Below are 19,612 nucleotides of genomic sequence, written 5' to 3'. Positions count from 1 at the left end.
AGCAAAAACATGTAAGTTTGAAGTCATGCTTATTAACACTGGAATCAAGGACACTCGGGAATTGGTAAACAGAGAGGATGAGCAGAAAGGACAAATATACCATATGATATCACTTATATATGGAATCTAAGATATGACACAAATGAACTGATCTACGAAACGGAAACAGACTCACAGACATAGAGAACAGACTTGTGGTTGCCAAGGGGAAGGAGGGGGTGGGGGAGGGATGGAGTGGGAGTCTGGGATCAGCAGATGCAAACTAGTATACAGAGAATGGATAAGCACCGAGGTCCTACTGCAGAGCACAGGGAACTATCTTCAATATCCTGTGATAAACCATCATGAAAAAGAATATAAAAAAGAATGTGTATACACACACACATATACATAACTGAATCACTTTGCTGTACAGTGTAAATTAATACAACATTGTAAATCAACTATACTTCAATAAAAATATTTAACTTAATTTAAAAAAAAAGGACGGGTGAGGTTTAGACGCCCGAGCAGGTGTCAGGCCTGGCAGGGGTGAAGTAAGTTGGTGAAGAGACTGGTCAGGTGCATTTGAGAGTGTTGGCTTGAGGCTGGGGGGTGAACAGAAGGTGACAGCCTGTGACAGTCTCCTCACCAAGGAGTTACTTATCCCTCCTAGGGAAGAGGCAGGCATTTCTCAACAAAATCCGCTCACTTTTTAATGGCAGCAAATCATACATTCATCAGTTTATCATCAATATACAAGCAAAACCATATGAAGCTTCCTGTCTCCAATTTGGCATTTCCCTTGACTATGTTTCATCATTTCTAAATTAGACCACAAGCCACGCAGGGGAAGGATCTGTTGGCCTCTCTGTCTCTATATATAGTGCTGCATCCACCATGGTAGAAGGTGCTAAGAATCCAGTGATTGATGACGATATTGCTAAAATGGTTACATTTGGAGCTGGAAGGAGAAAGCCATTTTTTTTTTTTCCCATGCGAAAACAGGGGAGGAAGGAGGCTCCCCTGCAGTTTCTAATATTGATCTGGCTCTACTGTAGCCCCATGAAATAAACGTCTGTAATGGCAGAACGCCTCACCGCAAAGACCTTAAGAGCCGTCTCCAGAAGCTTTCCCAGCAGTAATTAGGGGGGACGTATTATTGCTAATCCTGAACACACTGGGAGCTGGGTTAATTTTGAGAGGTAAAATAAAAGTGCTGCCTTGTGGCAAAGGACCACTTCTTGACGCCATTAAATCAAGCACAGCCCTGCGCCAGTATTAATTCAGTAGATTCCTGGGCCCCCTGCTGACACTCCTCTTAGGCAGCTACTATGGAAGAGGCCAAATGAAGCCTCAACGTGCAAATACCATTTAGCAGGTACAAATAAGCTGGGCTAAATCATGCTCAGAGCACTTAAGAAAAGATCCAAATGTTAATACATTAGCACCAGAACATGCTGTACAAGCGACAGGGAAATTGCAGTTGTCAACGTGTGAATTTAGTCTCAGGGTAGGTTCATCCAAGGAAGTAAAAATCTCAATTTAGACTTCTTTCTACCCCCTCCCCCAATCCACGTGTTTCTCTGAGGATGGGTGGGGGGGGAGGACACTGTCACTCAGCAAATGTATTTCACACCAAGAAATGCTTAGGGTATATTCATCCCGGGAAAGGATGTGAAGTTCTCACTTTCTCACTAAAATAGTTTGAAGTGGTCCTTCAAATGGCCAAGCCATATGTGATGGGCAATATCCCTTGATGCGTGTGTGTGCGTGCACACGTGTGCATGTGTGTATATATATATGCATTCCTATTAATAAGAAAGGTTTCTAAAGGGAGAGTACAAGGGATTTTTCTGTTGTACTTTCCAGAAAGCCTGCCTGCCCACCATCGCAGATGGACACAAGTAGGCTGCAGCGTTCTGAGGTTAAGAGCACGTTGTCAGGAGGGAAAGCCCAGCCCCAAGGCCACACCAAGCAAGGCAGGGTCGGGGAGAAGCCCCAAGTGTACCTGGGGGCTGGGTAGAGATGGAGTGCTAGGGAACCCCAGGCCAACTCTGCTGATTTGAAACTGAGCTGTATTCCAGTTCGAGTCTGACAGGCTGCTTTCCGTATCAAAGCAACAAATGAAACTCTCATTTCAGAACGCATCTGGTCTCTCAGACCATTCCATCAGAAACAGCTATTTTCTTTAAATTCAAAGTCAAGGCAGTTTATTTTTTCTCAAAACGGTGCTGCCGGCTCTTCTGCCTGACTCCTAACATTCAGCTGTTTTGCACAATGGCAAAGCTGTCTCATCCTGAAGAAGGCCCTCCCAGAGGACATTATATGTGTGATAGGTGTACATAAATCTGTGCCCCCAAGGATAGTCTATCAGAGATAAAGATGGAAGGTATTTAGAGGGAAAGAGACACCAAACCACTCTTCCAGTTAAGCCCTTTCAACCAAAATGACTTAAATCTCTTCAAGGGATATATCTACATAAACTTTTATTGGGCATTTAAAGTTTTCATGATAAAGGGACAATCTCTCTTATTCTTATCCCTCCCTATACACCCTAAGTCATGTTAAAATGACGAAATAATTGTAGTGTGCTTAAATGCATGTAACTACGTGATACGTAGATACTCTACGTGAATGTACATCAGCTGTATTGGAGCTCCAGTATTTCCCATCCACTTACTCAAAAACTCACTGATTTATATGCATTCATCTAAGCAAGAAATTCACTATCACGTCAAAAAGTATTTCCAACTAGCAACAGTTTGAATTGTCAATAAATATGTACTATGTCCCTAATTAAATCAGAAGTAATATGATCAAGGAAAGGTCTCTCTGCTCAGGGCAATAATCTTCCCTGTGATGCTGTTAAGATTCTGAGATGATTTATGGTATCAAAGAACATCTTCCCTGAAGTTACAACCTTTCACATTCATTTCCTAAGATGCACCTTTCCCTCTTTATCAACTGTTCCCCCTCTGTCAAATGTAAAAAAAAAAAAATCACATTCCATTTTAAATGGAAGGAAGCTTCCCTCCTCTCTTTTGATCCTTCATAGATTCTAATGACATACAAATTCTGAAGTATTTAAAGGAAAAGGACACGAAACCACCTTTCTCAGTTAGGACCTAAAGGATAAAGGAGGCCATGCGAAAGCTGAGTCTAGACATATACTCAATAATTTTATGTTACACATCTTTCAACTATGCATTTTGACAAAAATATATAATTAAAAATGTAGAAATCTGCACCATGATTTTTCTATAGAACATCAATTTAGTTATGAAATGGTTATAAATTAGCCACTGGTAATTTACCCTTTAAATGATTTAACCTTTCCAATTATCATTTCATCTGTTTTCTATATTAAAAAAAAATCAAAGAAATTCAAGATATGGAAAAGCCATGTTGGTTGAGGATCTGAAACTGATTTGGTAGCTTTCGAGTTGACATAATCTTGGCCTGGTGCAGCTCATTTTGGAAAGCTGCCTCAAATTTCCCCTGGTTTTGAACTTTTTTTTTTTTCCTTACCACTTTCATCTAGCAAGAAATCATCCTGGTAACGGAACTTCTCCGGTCCACATGCAATAAAAATGTCATCGTCACCAAAAAAGTCCTGAAGGCACATCACCTACAAGAGAAAAGCATGGCACTCAGCAAGGGGTCAGCAGAACAGCAATTACAACAATGCATCCCTGCAAGTGGACATCTGCATAAAGCCGCTTCCCATCTAATGGAATCAACAGGGCAGCTTCTCCAGAGGAATTTCAAAAGAAGGTTTCAAGCATCTGTTACTAGTAAGAAACTTGTTCCGTTTCAGTGGTGCAGGAAGACGGGATAAGGAAAACAGAACCGGTAACTGTCACATTTATTACTTGATATATCAATAGGATATGAGGTAAGAACCCTTTATTTTCATAACAGAGAGGATGCAGCAACATGTGGAAAAGGAGCGCTCCTTCACTCTTCCGAATGTAACAGTCCTTGATAGCAATAGAAGTCAGCATCTGATTTTAGCACAAATACATTTTCTAGTAACTGATGCCGTAGTTGCCATACACACGATGATCATTGGGGTAACAACTGGAGAAGAATATTTATATCCTAACAAGAATATAACAATCTCCTTGACACCCATTCTACCACTAGGTAAAACAAAAATGGCACCCTTCATACAAGGAATAACAGAAAAAGTCAGTTATTTCTGAGATTTCGATACGGAGGAACTGTATGCCCTGCACTCAAGCTAAGCTAAACTTTAACACTCCTGTGGGCTCCCCAGCTTGTAGTCACGCAAAGGGAAAGTTTTTAAACAACTTTTTGATATTTATTCAATTTCTTCTCCAATACGAACTTTGAGAGCTAAAGGCCGCTTTCCGAGTAAATGTGGTCCAGATGAATAATTTCAAGCTTATTGCTCTCTTGTCTGTGGATACGTGGACGTGCGGTGTAATATTTTTTTGTTCACAGTATGTATAATGCCAGCAGAAGGCACCGGAAACACTGCTGATTTCTATCTATTTTCAATTTTCTTTGACTGCTTGGAGCAGATCGTAAAGCGGTCAATTGAAGGCACCATTCAGAGCTGCATGAAACAGACTTTCTTATTTATCTATTGCACTTTCCCTTGGCTATTTAAGGACCAGAGACAAGCTTCCCTGTGTCTGATGTGTGAGATATTTTTGGTCTGTGTTTCCTACGAGCCCCTCCCTTATCTGTTGGTAGCTTCATCCACAGAGCACCTGTGGGGTTCTGCTCCTTGTCAGTTCCTGTAGCATGACCCTGACAAGTCAAAGATGCTGTAGGACTTCCAGAAATAAGTTGGGAGAACACTTTAGAGTCTCAAATGCAATGCTGTGGAGGCTTTAGATAGTTTTTCTCAAATAATCTCTCATTTCCAAATAATCGCTTGGCTGAGGTTTTAAGAATGATATTTCTCTAACAGTTTGATAGTAAGCATTAAGTATGAGTGAGGGACATTCATGGTTGTCAGTGCTTATTCTGCCTGCAAAAGCTTTGAAAACACAGGTGACTTAAGAGGGACCTTGAAATCATCGAGGAAGACGGACCCAAGGTCTTAAGACTCGTGTCAGAAGCTCTGTCTGCTTGGGTTACAAACAGGCTCTTTGAATTCAGAACCCACTGTCCGTTTCACTCCCCTCTTCCTGTCAGATTCCAACCACGACGCTGTTCATTTTTACCTTTATGACACAGCACTCCTCACCCCAGCTTTCTTTATCGGCGTGGGTATCATCCCAACCAACCCTACACAGGCCGTTGTCATTTTACGTGCAGAAGTCCAAATTGTGCCCACTGTATGTCCATTAGCATACAGCACACATGCATACAAAAATGAGTAAGAATGGGAAACCGTGCCTTTTTCAGGCAAAATGTGAATTAACCCTAAAAAAAGCAGTATTTCCTAAAGTGAGAATGATTAATAGCATTTGTGCCCAAAATGGTCCTTTGGCCAAAGAGATTTGGGAAATATTTAACCAGTATAAACGGGTTTCTTTATTTCTGGTCTTCTCAAAACCCTTAGTGTGCTAATGTACACTGCAACTCCAAAGAGGAGATGATAGAAGAATATAGTGTTTCCCAGACTTGTTTGATTCTGGAACTCTTCTCACCCGCATTGGTATGGACGCGTGGTTGACAGGGTCCCTTTGGTACTGTGCTGACAGCCATAAGTGAAAGGAACACACAAAGGAAATAAGAGTTACTTACCCTACACCTGAGCAGCCATATTTCTCTAGCTGATAAATATTTATTGGCTAAATTTTTAAATCATTCAAACATTTATGCTGGGCCTACTCTGTGCCAGGCTTTGCACCCAACTTTATGATGACAAAGCGCTGATGGATGAAAAGTACTGTTTTCCAAAAGAAACTGTCCTTTCTTTCCTCACAGTCCCATCATTTGCATTTTAGAGCATCAGATGGCCAACGAGAAGACATTCATCTACTGGTGCCTATTTTATGCCACTGCTAAGCAGACAAATAACTATCAAAACTATAGCGTGTTAGAAGCAGGTTGCCAGCCAACTCCCACCCATCATAATCCCATGACCAGCCTTCCAGACTCAGGCTCAGAGAACGGAACAGACAATGATGCAGCTTGGACAGTTTAGGTATAATTCTGTTGGCAAGTGGAAACTGAAAAAGGATGAACTTTTGATGTTGTTTCCAACTCCAGGATTCCAAGAACGTAAAAGGAACGCAGTGATGGTTAAGGAAAAGTAACTGTCATCGCTCAGCACAAAAAAAAAGGGAAAAGTCCTTTCAATGCCAAGCAACATGTATTCATTTACGTCTCAATTTTCAGTAACTAAAATCAAGAATTTGTTCAACTGTCAGAAACTGTGATGTTTTCTATGCTTTCTGCTCTGGCACCATTTAGCCATTTCCCTGCTCACAACCTCCCACCAGAGAAGGTGGGTACGGTCAGTAGATCAAATTCAAATTTATAAAACTGCTCCCTGTTAGAAGCCTTGGTAAAAACAGTTGATAGCAGAGGCTTAAACACAAGGTTACAATAAATATGGATTCAGGATAATCTATGCCCTTCAATTATCCACGGTCTCACTCTTTATCACTGATATAGAGGTAGCTGTAAATGTATTCCATCTAACAATAAAGAATAACAGAGGAAGATTTATAACCCTTTTCTCTAGGCCAATATACTTTGAGAACTTTCCTTTAGGCATTACCATACATTCTGATATCAAAAGATTAGAAAAGATAGAGAAATGTAAAACCAATGTTGTGCATAATGATCTGATTTTATATATTTACACATTGTTATTCCTTTTTAAGTCTGAGGTTCTCAAAAGTCAGCGTGGTAACCGGCTTTGAGAAATAAGTTCCATTTATGGATTAAAAAACAAAATGCTCCTTGCTACAACAAGATAGTGAGAGTTGACCTATTCTTTCATGAACTCTCTGGTTGGTAGGTATCAGATGTTGGAATCACCCATCAAGATTAGATCCAGGGAAGATGCAAAGGCAGAGATAAGAAGTTTGAGAAGAGAAAGTCCAACCTGTTCCTGTTTAACCATCATTCTCCTGCCCCCAGAAGAGTTGGTATAGTCAGCATACACCCACCTCCACTGTCTCCATGGCCACAGATGCTGCCTCTGTACCGTCTCCCAAACCCAGGCCTTTCCTGCCCCTCCTCTTCACCCCCATCACCACATCAGTCCAGAGCTTAGCCTCTCACCCGTGGACCTTAGCATTTCCCTCTCATGGTTTTTCTCACTCCCATCTCCTTTCTCTCCCACTGGTCCTATTTAATTCTCTTAATCTCCTTCTCCTCAGAAAACTTTCACCATCTCCCTCCATGGCTCAGAAAAGCATCAATGGCTTATCATCAAATTAAAGTTCATCTTTGAGCTTGGCATTCCAGACTCCTCAAAATCTGGTTCCAACCTATCTTTCAAGTCTACGGTAGGTTTACCCATGACATGGTGCCTGATACTTAATAAGCATTGGATGGGTGGATGGATGGATGGAGGGATGGATGGAGGGATGGAGGGATGGATGGATGGAGGGATGGAGGGATGGATGGAGGGATGGATGGATGGATGGAGGGATGGAGGGATGGAGGGATGGATGGATGGATGGAGGGATGGAGGGATGGAGGGATGGATGGAGGGATGGATGGATGGAGGGATGGAGGGATGGATGGAGGGATGGATGGATGGAGGGATGGATGGAGGGATGGATGGAGGGATGGATGGAGGGATGGAGGGATGGAGGGATGGATGGAGGGATGGATGGAGGGATGGAGGGATGGAGGGATGGATGGAGGGATGGAGGGATGGAGGGAAGGAGGGATGGATGGAGGGATGGATGGATGGAGGGATGGATGGAGGGATGGATGGATGGATGGAGGGATGGAGGGATGGATGGAGGGATGGAGGGATGGAGGGATGGATGGAGGGATGGATGGAGGGATGGATGGATGGAGGGATGGAGGGATGGATGGAGGGATGGAGGGATGGATGGAGGGATGGATGGATGGAGGGATGGATGGAGGGATGGATGGAGGGATGGAGGGATGGAGGGATGGATGGATGGAGGGATGGATGGAGGGATGGATGGAGGGATGGATGGATGGAGGGATGGAGGGATGGATGGAGGGATGGAGGGATGGAGGGAAGGAGGGATGGATGGAGGGATGGATGGAGGGATGGATCGATGGAAAGATAAATCTAAGTACTATGCTCCAACCTGAAACATGTTCCAGTTTATCTGCTTTACTTAGTCTCCTTGGAAAAGGGCTTTTCCTTTCCTATGCGTGTGTGGCTTTGGTATGATTTTTTTTTCCCCATTAGGTATCCCCTCCTACTAACTCTTTGCCTATTCAAATCTCTCCTATGAGTCAAGGCTCAGTTGAAGATCCAAGCCTTACCTTCTCTACCCATTCCAATCCAAAGTGACTCGCCCCTGCTCTGAACACCTAGTCTTCACTCAATAAATGTTCACTGGGCACCTATTACTTGCCAGCCACCATGCTAGGCCTTGAGAATACGGCTGCCCTCATCCTTCCCCTATTCATTTCCGGCACATATGTGCACAGACTGACACTCCTCACACACTGTGGTGAATTAGTAATTCAGCAGGGAGTAACCTGCAATACCTTCCAGTGGTTTGTCGTGGGTCTGGAGGCAGGCGGCTGGGGTGCAGATCGTGCTCTGCCATTACCACTGACTTGAGCAAGTCCAGAAACCCTGCTTCTAAAGATCCTAAACTTAGGGCAGAGGCAGTGCCTCCCTGAGTGCGATTCTGTGTCACAATGGGAACATCTGCTCTGGCACCATTTCCCAAGAGCACAGCCCTGTCGTCAAAGCCCGGATTCTGCATTAACCCAGCTCTGCCCCATAGATGCTAATCTCTTTGTGCCTCTGTTTATCATACTGGTGGTTTTAAGAATTCGACTGTGAATCTGAAGAGAATAAATCCTCAATAAATTTTAGCTATTTTTATTAGCCCAAATATAGTTTTCCTTCCAAATAAGTATGAATCAAATGTATACCTAATATAAACAAATAAAACATTTTTTAAAAAAACTTAGTATGTAACTCCTGGGCACAACAAACAGCCTTCTTTGCTAAGTAGATTTGGGTCAAATGTAGCATACGAGTGCCCCTTCTCACTTTGAGAATAGGGGTTCTACTGGTGTAATTATTTTGGTGCAAAGCACACTTTGAATTAGTATCAGGGAATTGGTGCAAAGCTGGTAGAAGTTGCTAACAAGAAGTTGGGTTCATGCCTCTGATTTCCATCAAGTTTCCACTGAAATGATGCTGTGACAGTCATCTGTAAATATGTTTACCTGCTTCTACACGTATATATAGCTCTATGAACCATTATCTTAATCAGAGCCTCTCGGGGTCTGTCACCAACTTTTAGTTTTGTGGGAACCGGAGATGTGTATTCCTCTGCGAAAAGTGTCCTCTGTTGAAATGTCCCTACACTAGAAAAGAAATTATATATGTATTGTATACAATTCATAAAAGAGGTAATCAGTTTATAGCACACAAGGCTTAATATTCCACCAATTAATTTTCAGTTCTTACCTAACACTTTGGTTACTATGTGAAAATCTAATCCCAAATATAAACATTCCATTTATTGCATCCGACTTTATCCCTGGTGGTGGTTAGCATGATACCATAACAACCGTATCTGAAAAAACATGGATGATTATAATTGCCAGATGTGCTGGAAAAAGCCTTTGAATGAGGATCAGGATACCTAAGTTCTGAGCACAGATTTGCCATAGTCATTGTACACACTTGGACCAGTTACTTAAATTCTCTTACTTATCAGTTTCTATAATGGTTCTGTTTTACCACAGTAATTGTGTGATGAAGATATAAAGAAAAGATGAAAATTCTCTTTTGGATGTGATACAGCAACAAGAATATTTCTATACATATTACTATACTTAATCTTCAATATACATTATTACATTTAAGCCTCTCTGCTATGAAGGAGACAGACTATTAAACAATAGTTAGATGCTACTATTTTCCCTATTTTAAGATTTTAAAAAACTTAGCCAGATTTAACAGAAGATCAATAGGAATTTGACACCAGGTCAGTTAGAATTCAAATGCAGGCTCTTAACTACCAAGTTTCAGGAAAACAAGTCTATTCAAATTCATAGAAACATGTACCCTTCCATTTTATATTATAAATTTCAGTTGATAAAACCATTTAGTTATCCCATATATTGTACAATAGCTTATAATAAAAAGTGTCTAATAAAAATTATTAAAGCAAGTTTGAATTATTTATTTGACTCAAGGAAAACATTATTCAGTTTTCTGACATTCTTTATGTGAAATCTGAATTCATAGCTTTCCCATTAACTTGTCTTTATGCTCTCTCATCCCAGGGGACCAAGCTGCTTACACAGAGGGGGGGAAAAAAATCACAGCAGACAAATATGGACTTCCTCTGCTGAGCTTCCGGTTTGAGTTGCTCTGCAAGGGCACAGATTCAAACAAAGGCAATAAAAGCATCTGCTATTTACACATTTCCAAAGCAGGACAGTGGAATCCATTCCCCCTCACTGGAATGAGATCTCCATGGTGACGCTGACATCAGGAACAGGGTGAGGTTCTCAGCAGCGCCTGTATGATGAGATTTTCTTTACAAGAGTGACCTCTACCAACGAAATTAGGGATATCTCTGCAGCCATGCCTCATATGTTTGAAGCCACACCAGCCACTGTGTCTTTATCAGGTGTCTCCTGGTATGTTAGAGATGCTAAAATATTTCACTGTCACCTATTTAATGTATTTTAAGTGAAATTAGAAACCACCCCAAAAAATAAAAGCCAAGAAATTCAGTCCATTTATTGGAATCATTGAGTATGCCTATCCTTTCTGTTTCAATTTTCTTTTTTTAAAAAAGGATATAATACTAATTATAATAATTTCTCATTCTTCTTGATACCAGTTAAAGAGGGTAGCTTTAAAGGTTCTGTTGTCTACATTTTGATGAGATAATCTTTATCAAAAAGGAATACTTAGACCTTTGAAAATAAGTCCAGTCACCTGTGTATCTAAGGCACCAAAATCAACAATCTCCTTTCTACACAACTCATAATATGACCATTATAATTAGCTCTCAGTTAAAACTTGGCACACACAGGGCCCCTCCTCCTGTCAAAACTTAATTTTGAGAAGATTTCTCTTCCAATTTCATTCCATACTTGGCTTCATTTCTTAACTCTTAGCATTGAGCGTTGTTATGACACATGATATTATAAGTCAACCAGTGTGAATTTTCCTGTTCTATAATCATGTAATTCCATACCTTTCTGGTTCTAAAATATGTCTACAATTAGTTTATAGCCAAATATTAGGAATATGTTATGTTATTGTCACAAAAATACATTCTCCATTGTTCCTTTATCACTTTTTCATTTCTTTGATGACAAACTTATGCAAACGGTAGTTTATTTTACAATTGCTCTTCTAGCTAGAAATTCTAGTGGGAAGCTGCTGCATAGCACAGGGAGATCAGCTCGATGCTTTGTGACAACCTAGAGAGGTGGGATAGGGAAGGTGGGAGGGAGGCGCAAGAGGGAGGGGATATGGGGATATATGTATACGTATAGTTGATTCACTTTGTTGTACAGCAGAAACTAATACAACATTGTAAAGCAAGTATGCTCCAGTAAAGATGAAAAAAAAAGAAATTTCTAATAAAGAAAAATATTTTCAAGAAACTCTGGTTCTTCCCCAGAAAAAGATATAACCAGTAAGAAAAGCAATACATTATTCTAATAATAGTAAAATAATAGTAACAGAGAGAAGAAAAGAAAGATCCTCAAAGTGCTTTTTACAAGTTTGAAGCTCTAGGATCTTTTTTTGCAAAAGTGGGTAATATTGTTGAAATTCAGAATTGGCTAGGAGCTAACACTGGAATAACATGCTGGTGCTTAAAAGAAATGGAAAAAAGAAACGTTCTCTTTTGAAATGCAAGCAATTTAATTTGCTGGGTCACCCAGAAAAAAAAATCCCAACAATTATGGAATGGAAAGTACATCTATTCCTTGAGCGTGTTCTCAGCCGCTGGCTCACACGGACATCAGCTAGGGAAGACCGCCGTGGAACACCCTCTCCGATGGACCAATGCGCTCTTCATACAGGGTCACCATCCTTCATGGGACAGCAAACTATTCTAAATGATTGACCTTTCATTACTTATCCTATTTTTTAAATACTAACATCTCTTTTTCTTCTTCTTCTTCTTTTTTTTTTTAGGAGTAAAGTGACCCTCTATTACCAAATACTGACAGGGGGCATTGGCTCTGCCACCTAATAGGTATGTGACCTTGGGCAGCTATTAAACGTCCTCAGCCTCAGTTTCTGCATCTGTAAAATGGGGCTTATTGTGCAGAGTTCCTTGAGGATTCAATGAATGAAGGTAGTTAAAGCCCTCAGTAACTACTGGCCCAAAGGGAAGGCACAGGGGGATGGGCAGCTGCTACTATTAGTGCTGGCACTGGTCAGGCATGGTAGGTCTCTGGGCCAGGCATCATGCTGAGGAATCTGGGGCTATCATTTGAGAACGGAATACTAAAAGCTTTGAACATCTGGGAAAGAGGAGTGTGGAGAACAGATTTGACCTCAGAGGCCTCCAATTCTGCCCTCTTGACAAGTTAATGTAACCTCAATCCCACTGCTGTGTTTGCTTTCTCCTGAGACTTCCCTTCTGTTGGCTACCACATCCTTAAAACAGCTTACTCTAAGGGCTTCCCTGGTGGCTCAGTGGTTAAGAATCCGCCTGCCAATGCAGAGGACACGGGCTGGAGCCCTAGTCTGGGAAGATCCCACATGCCGTGGAGCAACTAAGCCCGTGCGCCACAACTACTGAGCCTGCGAGCCACAACTACTGAGCCTGTGCTCTAGAGCCCTCGAGCCACAACTACTGAGCCCGCATGCCACAACTACCGAAGCCTGCGCTCCTAGAGCCCATGCTCCGCAACAAGAGAAGCCACCGCAATGAGAAGCTCGCGCACCACAATGAAGAGTAGCTCCCGGTCGCCACAACTAGAGAAAGCCCGCGCAGCAACGAAGACCCAACACAGCCATAAATAAATAAATAAATAAATAAAATCTATTAAAAAGAAATAGCTTACTCTACCTGCCACTCTTCACTTAAGGAGTTAAACCATAGTCCCAGAATGTGGAAACTGTCACACAGTCGTCTCTTTAAAGAGGGCACAAATAATCTCTGATCTGAGCTCAGAAGCAAACGCGTACCACTTACCTCAAGATGGATGCTACGGTCTGAATGTGTCCCCCCAGAACTATACGCTGAAATCCTAGCCCCCAATGTGATGGTACTGGAAAGTAGGGCCTCTGGGAGGTGATTAGGTCATGGGATTAGGGTCCTTACAAAAGAAGGCTGAGGGGGTTCTTTTGCCCCTTCTGCCAGGTGAGTTTACAGCAAAAAGACGGCCATCTAGGAAGCAGGCTCTTACCAGACACACAGTCTTGGATTTCTCAGCCTCTAGGACTGTGAGAAATAAATTTCTGTTGTTTATGACCCACCCAGACTACAGTACATTTTTTTGTTCTTATTTTTATTTATTTATTTATATATTTATTTTATTTATTTGTCTGTGTTGGGTCTTCGTTGCTGCACGTGGGCTTTCTCTAGTTGTGGCGAGCGGGGGCTACTCTTGGTTGAGCTGGCTTCTCTTGTTGTGGAGCACAGGCTCTAGGCGCGCGGGCTTGAGTAGTTGTGGCTCGCAGACTCTAGAGTGCACGGGCTTAGTTGCTGCTCCATGGCATGTGGGATCTTCCCGGACCAGAGCTCGAACCCGTGTCCCCTGCATTGGCAAGCGGGTTCTTAACCACTGCGCCACCAGGGAAGTCCTACAGTATTGAGTTACAGCAGCCCTAACGGACTAAGGCAATGGACGTTCAAGCTGAGGGCTGCCACGCCCAAGAACTGGGTTATTTGACAAGCCTGATTCAAGTCATTCTTTTCAGGGCTAGAAAAAGAGTTAAACTTACATGCTGTTGCTGAGAGGATCTTCTAAAAGATCCCTGTAAATAGGTAGTGGAGATTGCGACTCAGTTTCTAATTAGGCAGAAACATTATACTATGATCACTGGAAAAAGAAGACATAAAACTATTATGAGACACATGAAGCCAACAAATACAGAGCTTTTCAGAGCAGATGAGGAAAAACAATCCCCAAGGGGAAAATGTGGCACCGAGAGTTAATACTGAGCTGTCTGCTTAACATTTGAACAGAGGTGCTGGGCATAATGGTAGCTTCAAACAAGTCCGAGAAATACTTCAAGCTCTCACTGCCAATGCCAAGAGGTGCTCTGGCTGCCCTCGGTGGAAGTCACAACACAGGTCCAGCCTGGGCTTGGCAGAGAACACAGATGAGAGAGGCGGACCAGGCAAACATCAGTGGTGACTGTAGCAAAAAGGATAATAAATGCCACGTCTAAAGCCAGCAGCACCAAGCGCTGTGTCACCCTGCAGTACTTTATGACTTCATATTTAAATAAGAATTGTTGTCAAATTTAATATCCCCCAACTTAATATATATATATATATATATATATATCTGCAACACCACATAAACAAATCCATACAAAAGGTTCTTCTGGGCTGCATTCAGACCACGCAACTTTTGATCTAGAAACATCCATATAAAGCGCCTCGAAAATAATTACACCTTCCAAAAAGATTTACGAAAGTATGTTCTTTCATGCGTGTTTATTCTATTTGCTTGTGTTTGTGGCGGAGCAGGGTCTCCGTTTGTCAATGTCAAGAGGAAGGACAAAAAAGTGATGCTCTGAGATGCTTCCACTAAATGTTTGTAAGTCTGGGAAACACCCTGAACAGGATAGGTGTGGGGCAAATTAAACTTAGGACAAAGGAAAGAAGTCACTGAAAAGCTGGCTTAAGGTGCTCTGTGGCAGGGTTCCTGGCGTGCAGGTGAATTAGGAAGCGTGGATCACAAAGGTTGGGCTTCAAACCCAGAGGGCCAAACACAGCCCACAAAACCTGCTCAAGGCAGCACTCTCAGATACGGTTTCTCTGATCAGGAGTTAAAGATGTACTTAAAGCATTTAGCTCTCTTGCAATTTTATTGACTCTTATCTCTATGTGCACATGACCAGTGAATCAGTGCATGACTTATTTCCCCCTTGATGTTTCAGGAGCCCAAGAACAGTGAAAAGGCCTATGATGTGCCAGGCCCCGAAGAGAGACTTAACTAACATTACGTTGACTCCTCACAAGTACCCTCTGGTAAAACCTGATTTTTTAAAAAGGTTTACAAGAAAATCACAATCCAAAGAATTGGTATCTATTTGAGGGATAAAAATATAAAGACAAACACTCTGCTTTTTATGTTCTTGTGCACTGGCTTGTCACTTGAGGTTACAGGCAAAAAATGATATTCTCAAACCCATGGAAGCATCCTTCTTCCAGGAAAATTTGTACATTGCCTGACATTAAAGTATGGAGTTGGTTGTTTTCAATCTTTCTATTTCTATTTCTAATCTACTTGTCTGACTTTACAGCTTGACATTAAAAGGGATTTTTTTTTTTTATAAAGCAGAAGCTAACACACCATTGTAAAGCAATTATACTCCAATAAAGATGTTAAAAAAAAGGGATTTTTTTATACGATTCAAATTAGTCTTCTGAAGTAAAGATGTTTTTCAAATGATGACATTCCCATAAATCTGAGATCTCCAAAAGGACTGTTACCACCATCACCACTGCCCCATGACCATCAACACCGTGGCCACCATCACCACTCGTACCACCATCATCACCAGCAACACCTCCACAATGGGAGCGCTCCTAAAACACTGGATTTTTTAAATGAGCTGAGGATACAGCCTTTTGTCTCCTGTGTGTTATATGTAACATACTGGTCAGTGTTCTGGCTGGTGCATGCTTAACCACTTCTAGTTGAGCATAATGATTCCAGTAGTATTCAGTCCAAATGCAACCGAAAATTACATTCTAAAATTATTATATGAAAAAATTACTTTTATTGTACCCCAACTCAAATGTTTGCAGCTAAGACAAACATTTATATAGCATCAAAAATATTATTGGAGAAAAAAATACTTATTCTTCCAAAAATATATTTGAGAATAGGTTTTTTAAATTGCTAATGAAAACATTCTCTAGAATTGTTTGGAGTTGTTTGAATGATAATACTGTTTTGCATAATTGTATTGAGATCTAAGCAAAACTGACAAAAGGCTGAAAGACATGGCAATAGTAAGATAAAAAATTTTATGAAGTCCAAGATGAAGGCTTGGTTTCAAAACATTGTTTTTATAAATAAATGCTGATATGGGTATACAACTATGAACACATACTTGCAGATGTTCCCTATTCAATGGCCTTTAAAAAAATTATATATGGTGACCAAAACACTCTAGGCCAATATTTCTTCTTTGTCTTCATCCCATAGTTTGTATATTAGAGTTTCTATAATCCTTTTTATCTACATACAGAGTTCGGTAAATAACATGGGGCTGGTTGCCACTTCCCCACAAGGTGTGAGCTGTAGGTGTAAAGCATCACGACTTCAAATGCTTACAGAGGCCTGGAGGGTAACACAAACAGTGAAGTGGGCCAAGCATCATAAAACCCAGCGCAAATGGGGTGGAAATTGGCACTTAACACAGGCAGACAACAGGAAATTGGTGGGGCTGTAATAAACCGAAACCCTCCCCTCACCTAAAAGGGCCACCTCCTCCACACCTGTCCTGCAGGAAGGTTAGCCCAGTATTGCTAGATTCATTGATTTCCTCAGAGGAAGTGAAATCAGGTTTTTATCTGAAAGTCCCCGATTCTTAAAAGTTGGCAATTCTTTTTTTTTTTTTTTTTTTTTTTATAAAAAAACATTGTGCATTCCAAATAAAACACACCGGTATCCTGAATTCAACCCATGGGCAGGCAGCTTCCAATCTCTGGGGGAGAATTCCATACTAAGTGGTCATTAGCCATGGTTCATGTGCATAAGGCCGGTCCCCGTGGCTGTACCTAAGGTCCAAGGGAGGCCCCCAGGCCTCCTGATACACCCCAACTCTAGCAATCTCCAAAGGCAGGGTAGCCTGTAGTCAAGACCCACCACTTCTGGAAACCGGAGCCCATGAACAATCAATACAGTTGATGCCGTATGTCTCTGTGTGTGTGTGTGTGTGAGCGTCCTCGTGTGCTTACTCTGGTGTGCTGGGGAAAGGGTGGATTTCTCAACTGAGATTATTTTTTGAGTCCGTCTTCTCTTCCCCATCCCTGATCATGACTCTCTTTTCTCCCTTCCTGGGAGAAAAGAGGGGAGAAACAGATGATATGGAGAATCTATAACAGGAAATTTCAGACCAAATATTACCAGCTCAGTAGAGATGGAACAAAATTAAACCCCTTCGATAAAGACCAGAAGCACATTCTGCCTCTCTTTCCCGCCCCTTAAGTCATCCCCTGGTTACAAGGGCTAATCATGGTTTGAAAAGCTGCCAGTTCCACCTTCCAAGGGAAAGGTCTCTCTTAAAAATAAAAATCAATCATACACAGTATTTTTTTTTTGTCACATCTGCTCTGCCCAAATGTGAAAATCACCAGGGTCATTAAAAACTATTATAAATGTTAGGTCTAGTTGGAAGGAAACAGAGTAAATAAAACTCAGCCATCTGGGGAAATAGATTTGGGGCCTAACACATCAAAGTGAGAGGATAAAAATCAAAGCTTTTCATAAATCATTTCTAATGGTTGATTTTTATTTATTAGGTATTTCACTAGTGAGAAGTAAGTTGACATGATTCTTCTTTCTTTCAGAAACTAGTCTTATGGTATTGATGGCCTTCTGTCGTGATTAGCTCTGAATGTCCCTAATGGCACATACGGGGTCAGTGCATTTATCTAGGGAACATCTAGCAAGGACCCGGAGATACTCTCAATGTTTGGATGAGGACACGTTTATGTTTCCACATGTTTATGGTCTAATTTTCATTTCACGAAACACCAATACAGGACAGAATATAACAGTAGCTTTGGATGGCTGTCGTAGCTTTGAAAAGCTTTGAAGAGCAGCTCTGGAGTCTGAGGACATCTGGTTTAAAACTCAATTCCATTCATTACTAGCTGGGTGACTTGGGCCGATTACTCAACATTTAGAAATCTCCTTTTCTTCATAGAGAGAATGAACATACTATTGCATCCACCTCCCAAGATGGTAGAAAGAATCTGATAAGATAATGTATGGACACGGGTCAGGCACAGAACAAGTGTTTAGCAAAAGGCAAATAACTGTATGCAGCCCTGGTAAAGCAGAAACTTCCAAGATTACTCTCAGAAAAGCCAACGATCATGGCATAGAAGGCAAAATAAATCAGCAGTTTCCAGTTTGTCTTTCCCTTGTACTGTTTTCATACTGAAAATTATTCCATCTAATGGCTGTCAGGCTTTAGGCAACTGTAAGGCATTAGAACTGCAATCAACACTAACCAAAGTACATGAAAATAACATTTACTTTCCGTCTGTATATTATCCAGTTTTCTTCCACATGTGAAGAATACAGTGCAGTAACTATATAAGCTATCTCCTTACAGCCCCTGAAAGTCACATTCTTTTGAAATACCTGACAAGTAGACGAGTGAGCCTTCCCCCCATGCTGAAACATTTGTCCATGCCAATCATAACTTCCTTGATGTTAAAAGAAATGAAACGGAAGCATGAACTGCCACAAGGAGCAGCCATTTAAAGCTTTAAAACCATAGAAAAGGCGTAACCATTCACCGTAAATCTCAACACTGAGGTTCTCTCCTTGTCTCTCATTTGGACAACCTCAAGTTTCAATATTCAGTCTCTGCCTCTAACATTCAGTCTCATCAGATATAAATAAGGTTAGAACTACCAGACACAACAGCCATGCTTATAAAATGTATTTAAATAAAATCATTATGATAATTCAATTTCTAAGTAATTGAGCCACAAACTTCTTTTTGCCTTACTTGTAGTGTTATACTGCCCTTCAGTGTTCAAACACATGAACGGTTAACCAAATTTTTTTAAACTCAAGAAATGTCTTTGTATAAACCTTTACAGTGAACAAAATAGTTATTTTTTGCAGTCTCTCAGTGAAGGGTGTGACTATGGCTTCAACTTTGCCCCACAAAATTCATACACTGAAATACTAATTCCCAGAGTATGACCTTGTTTGGAAACAGGGTGACTGCAGATGCAATTAGTTAAGATGAGGTCATGTTAGAGTAGAATGGGCCCCTAATCCAGTACGATGGTTGGCCTTATAAGAAGGGGAAATGTGGACACAGACACACACACAGGAAGAACGGCATGTGAAGATGAAGGCAAAGGTCAGGGTGATGCTTCTATAAGATAAGGAAGGCCAAAAATTGCCAGCAAACCACCAGAAGCTTAGGAGAGAGGCAAGGGACAGATTCTCCTTCACAGACCCCAGAAAGAACCAACCCTGCTGACACCTTCAACTGAGACTTCTGGCCTCCAGAACTGTGAAGCAACTCACTTCTGCTGTTTACACCCCCCAGTCATGATACTTTGTTACTGCAGCTCTGGCACACCAGTACAGGTGTGTA

At 41.3% G+C, this 19,612-nt stretch overlaps 1 protein-coding gene and 1 long non-coding RNA gene across 6 annotated transcripts in view; one reads left to right on the top strand and one right to left on the bottom strand.

The window, feature by feature from the left end:
- Positions 1-16,889, top strand: part of LOC309647913 — a 63,413-nt gene extending 46,524 nt beyond the window's left edge. Inside the window, exon 2 of the long non-coding RNA XR_014256392.1 lies at positions 15,636-16,889. This is a non-coding gene — a long non-coding RNA (uncharacterized lncRNA). The remainder of the gene's footprint in view (positions 1-15,635) is intronic.
- The window catches only part of DCLK1 (doublecortin like kinase 1), a 327,878-nt gene that overhangs the window by 155,166 nt on the left and 153,100 nt on the right, over positions 1-19,612 (bottom strand). For all 5 annotated transcript variants that reach the window (XM_082435609.1, XM_082435610.1, XM_082435607.1 and 2 more), the window contains exon 4: positions 3,511-3,610. In XM_082435609.1, the coding sequence (XP_082291735.1) occupies positions 3,511-3,610 (100 nt within the window). The remainder of the gene's footprint in view (positions 1-3,510; positions 3,611-19,612) is intronic.

Source organism: Balaenoptera physalus (assembly GCF_965194825.1).
Source record: "Balaenoptera physalus genome assembly, chromosome: 18".
NCBI classification, from domain to species: Eukaryota; Metazoa; Chordata; class Mammalia; order Artiodactyla; family Balaenopteridae; genus Balaenoptera; species Balaenoptera physalus.
The sequence above is the reverse complement of the archived record's forward strand: the minus strand, read 5'-3'. Positions and strand labels throughout refer to the sequence as shown.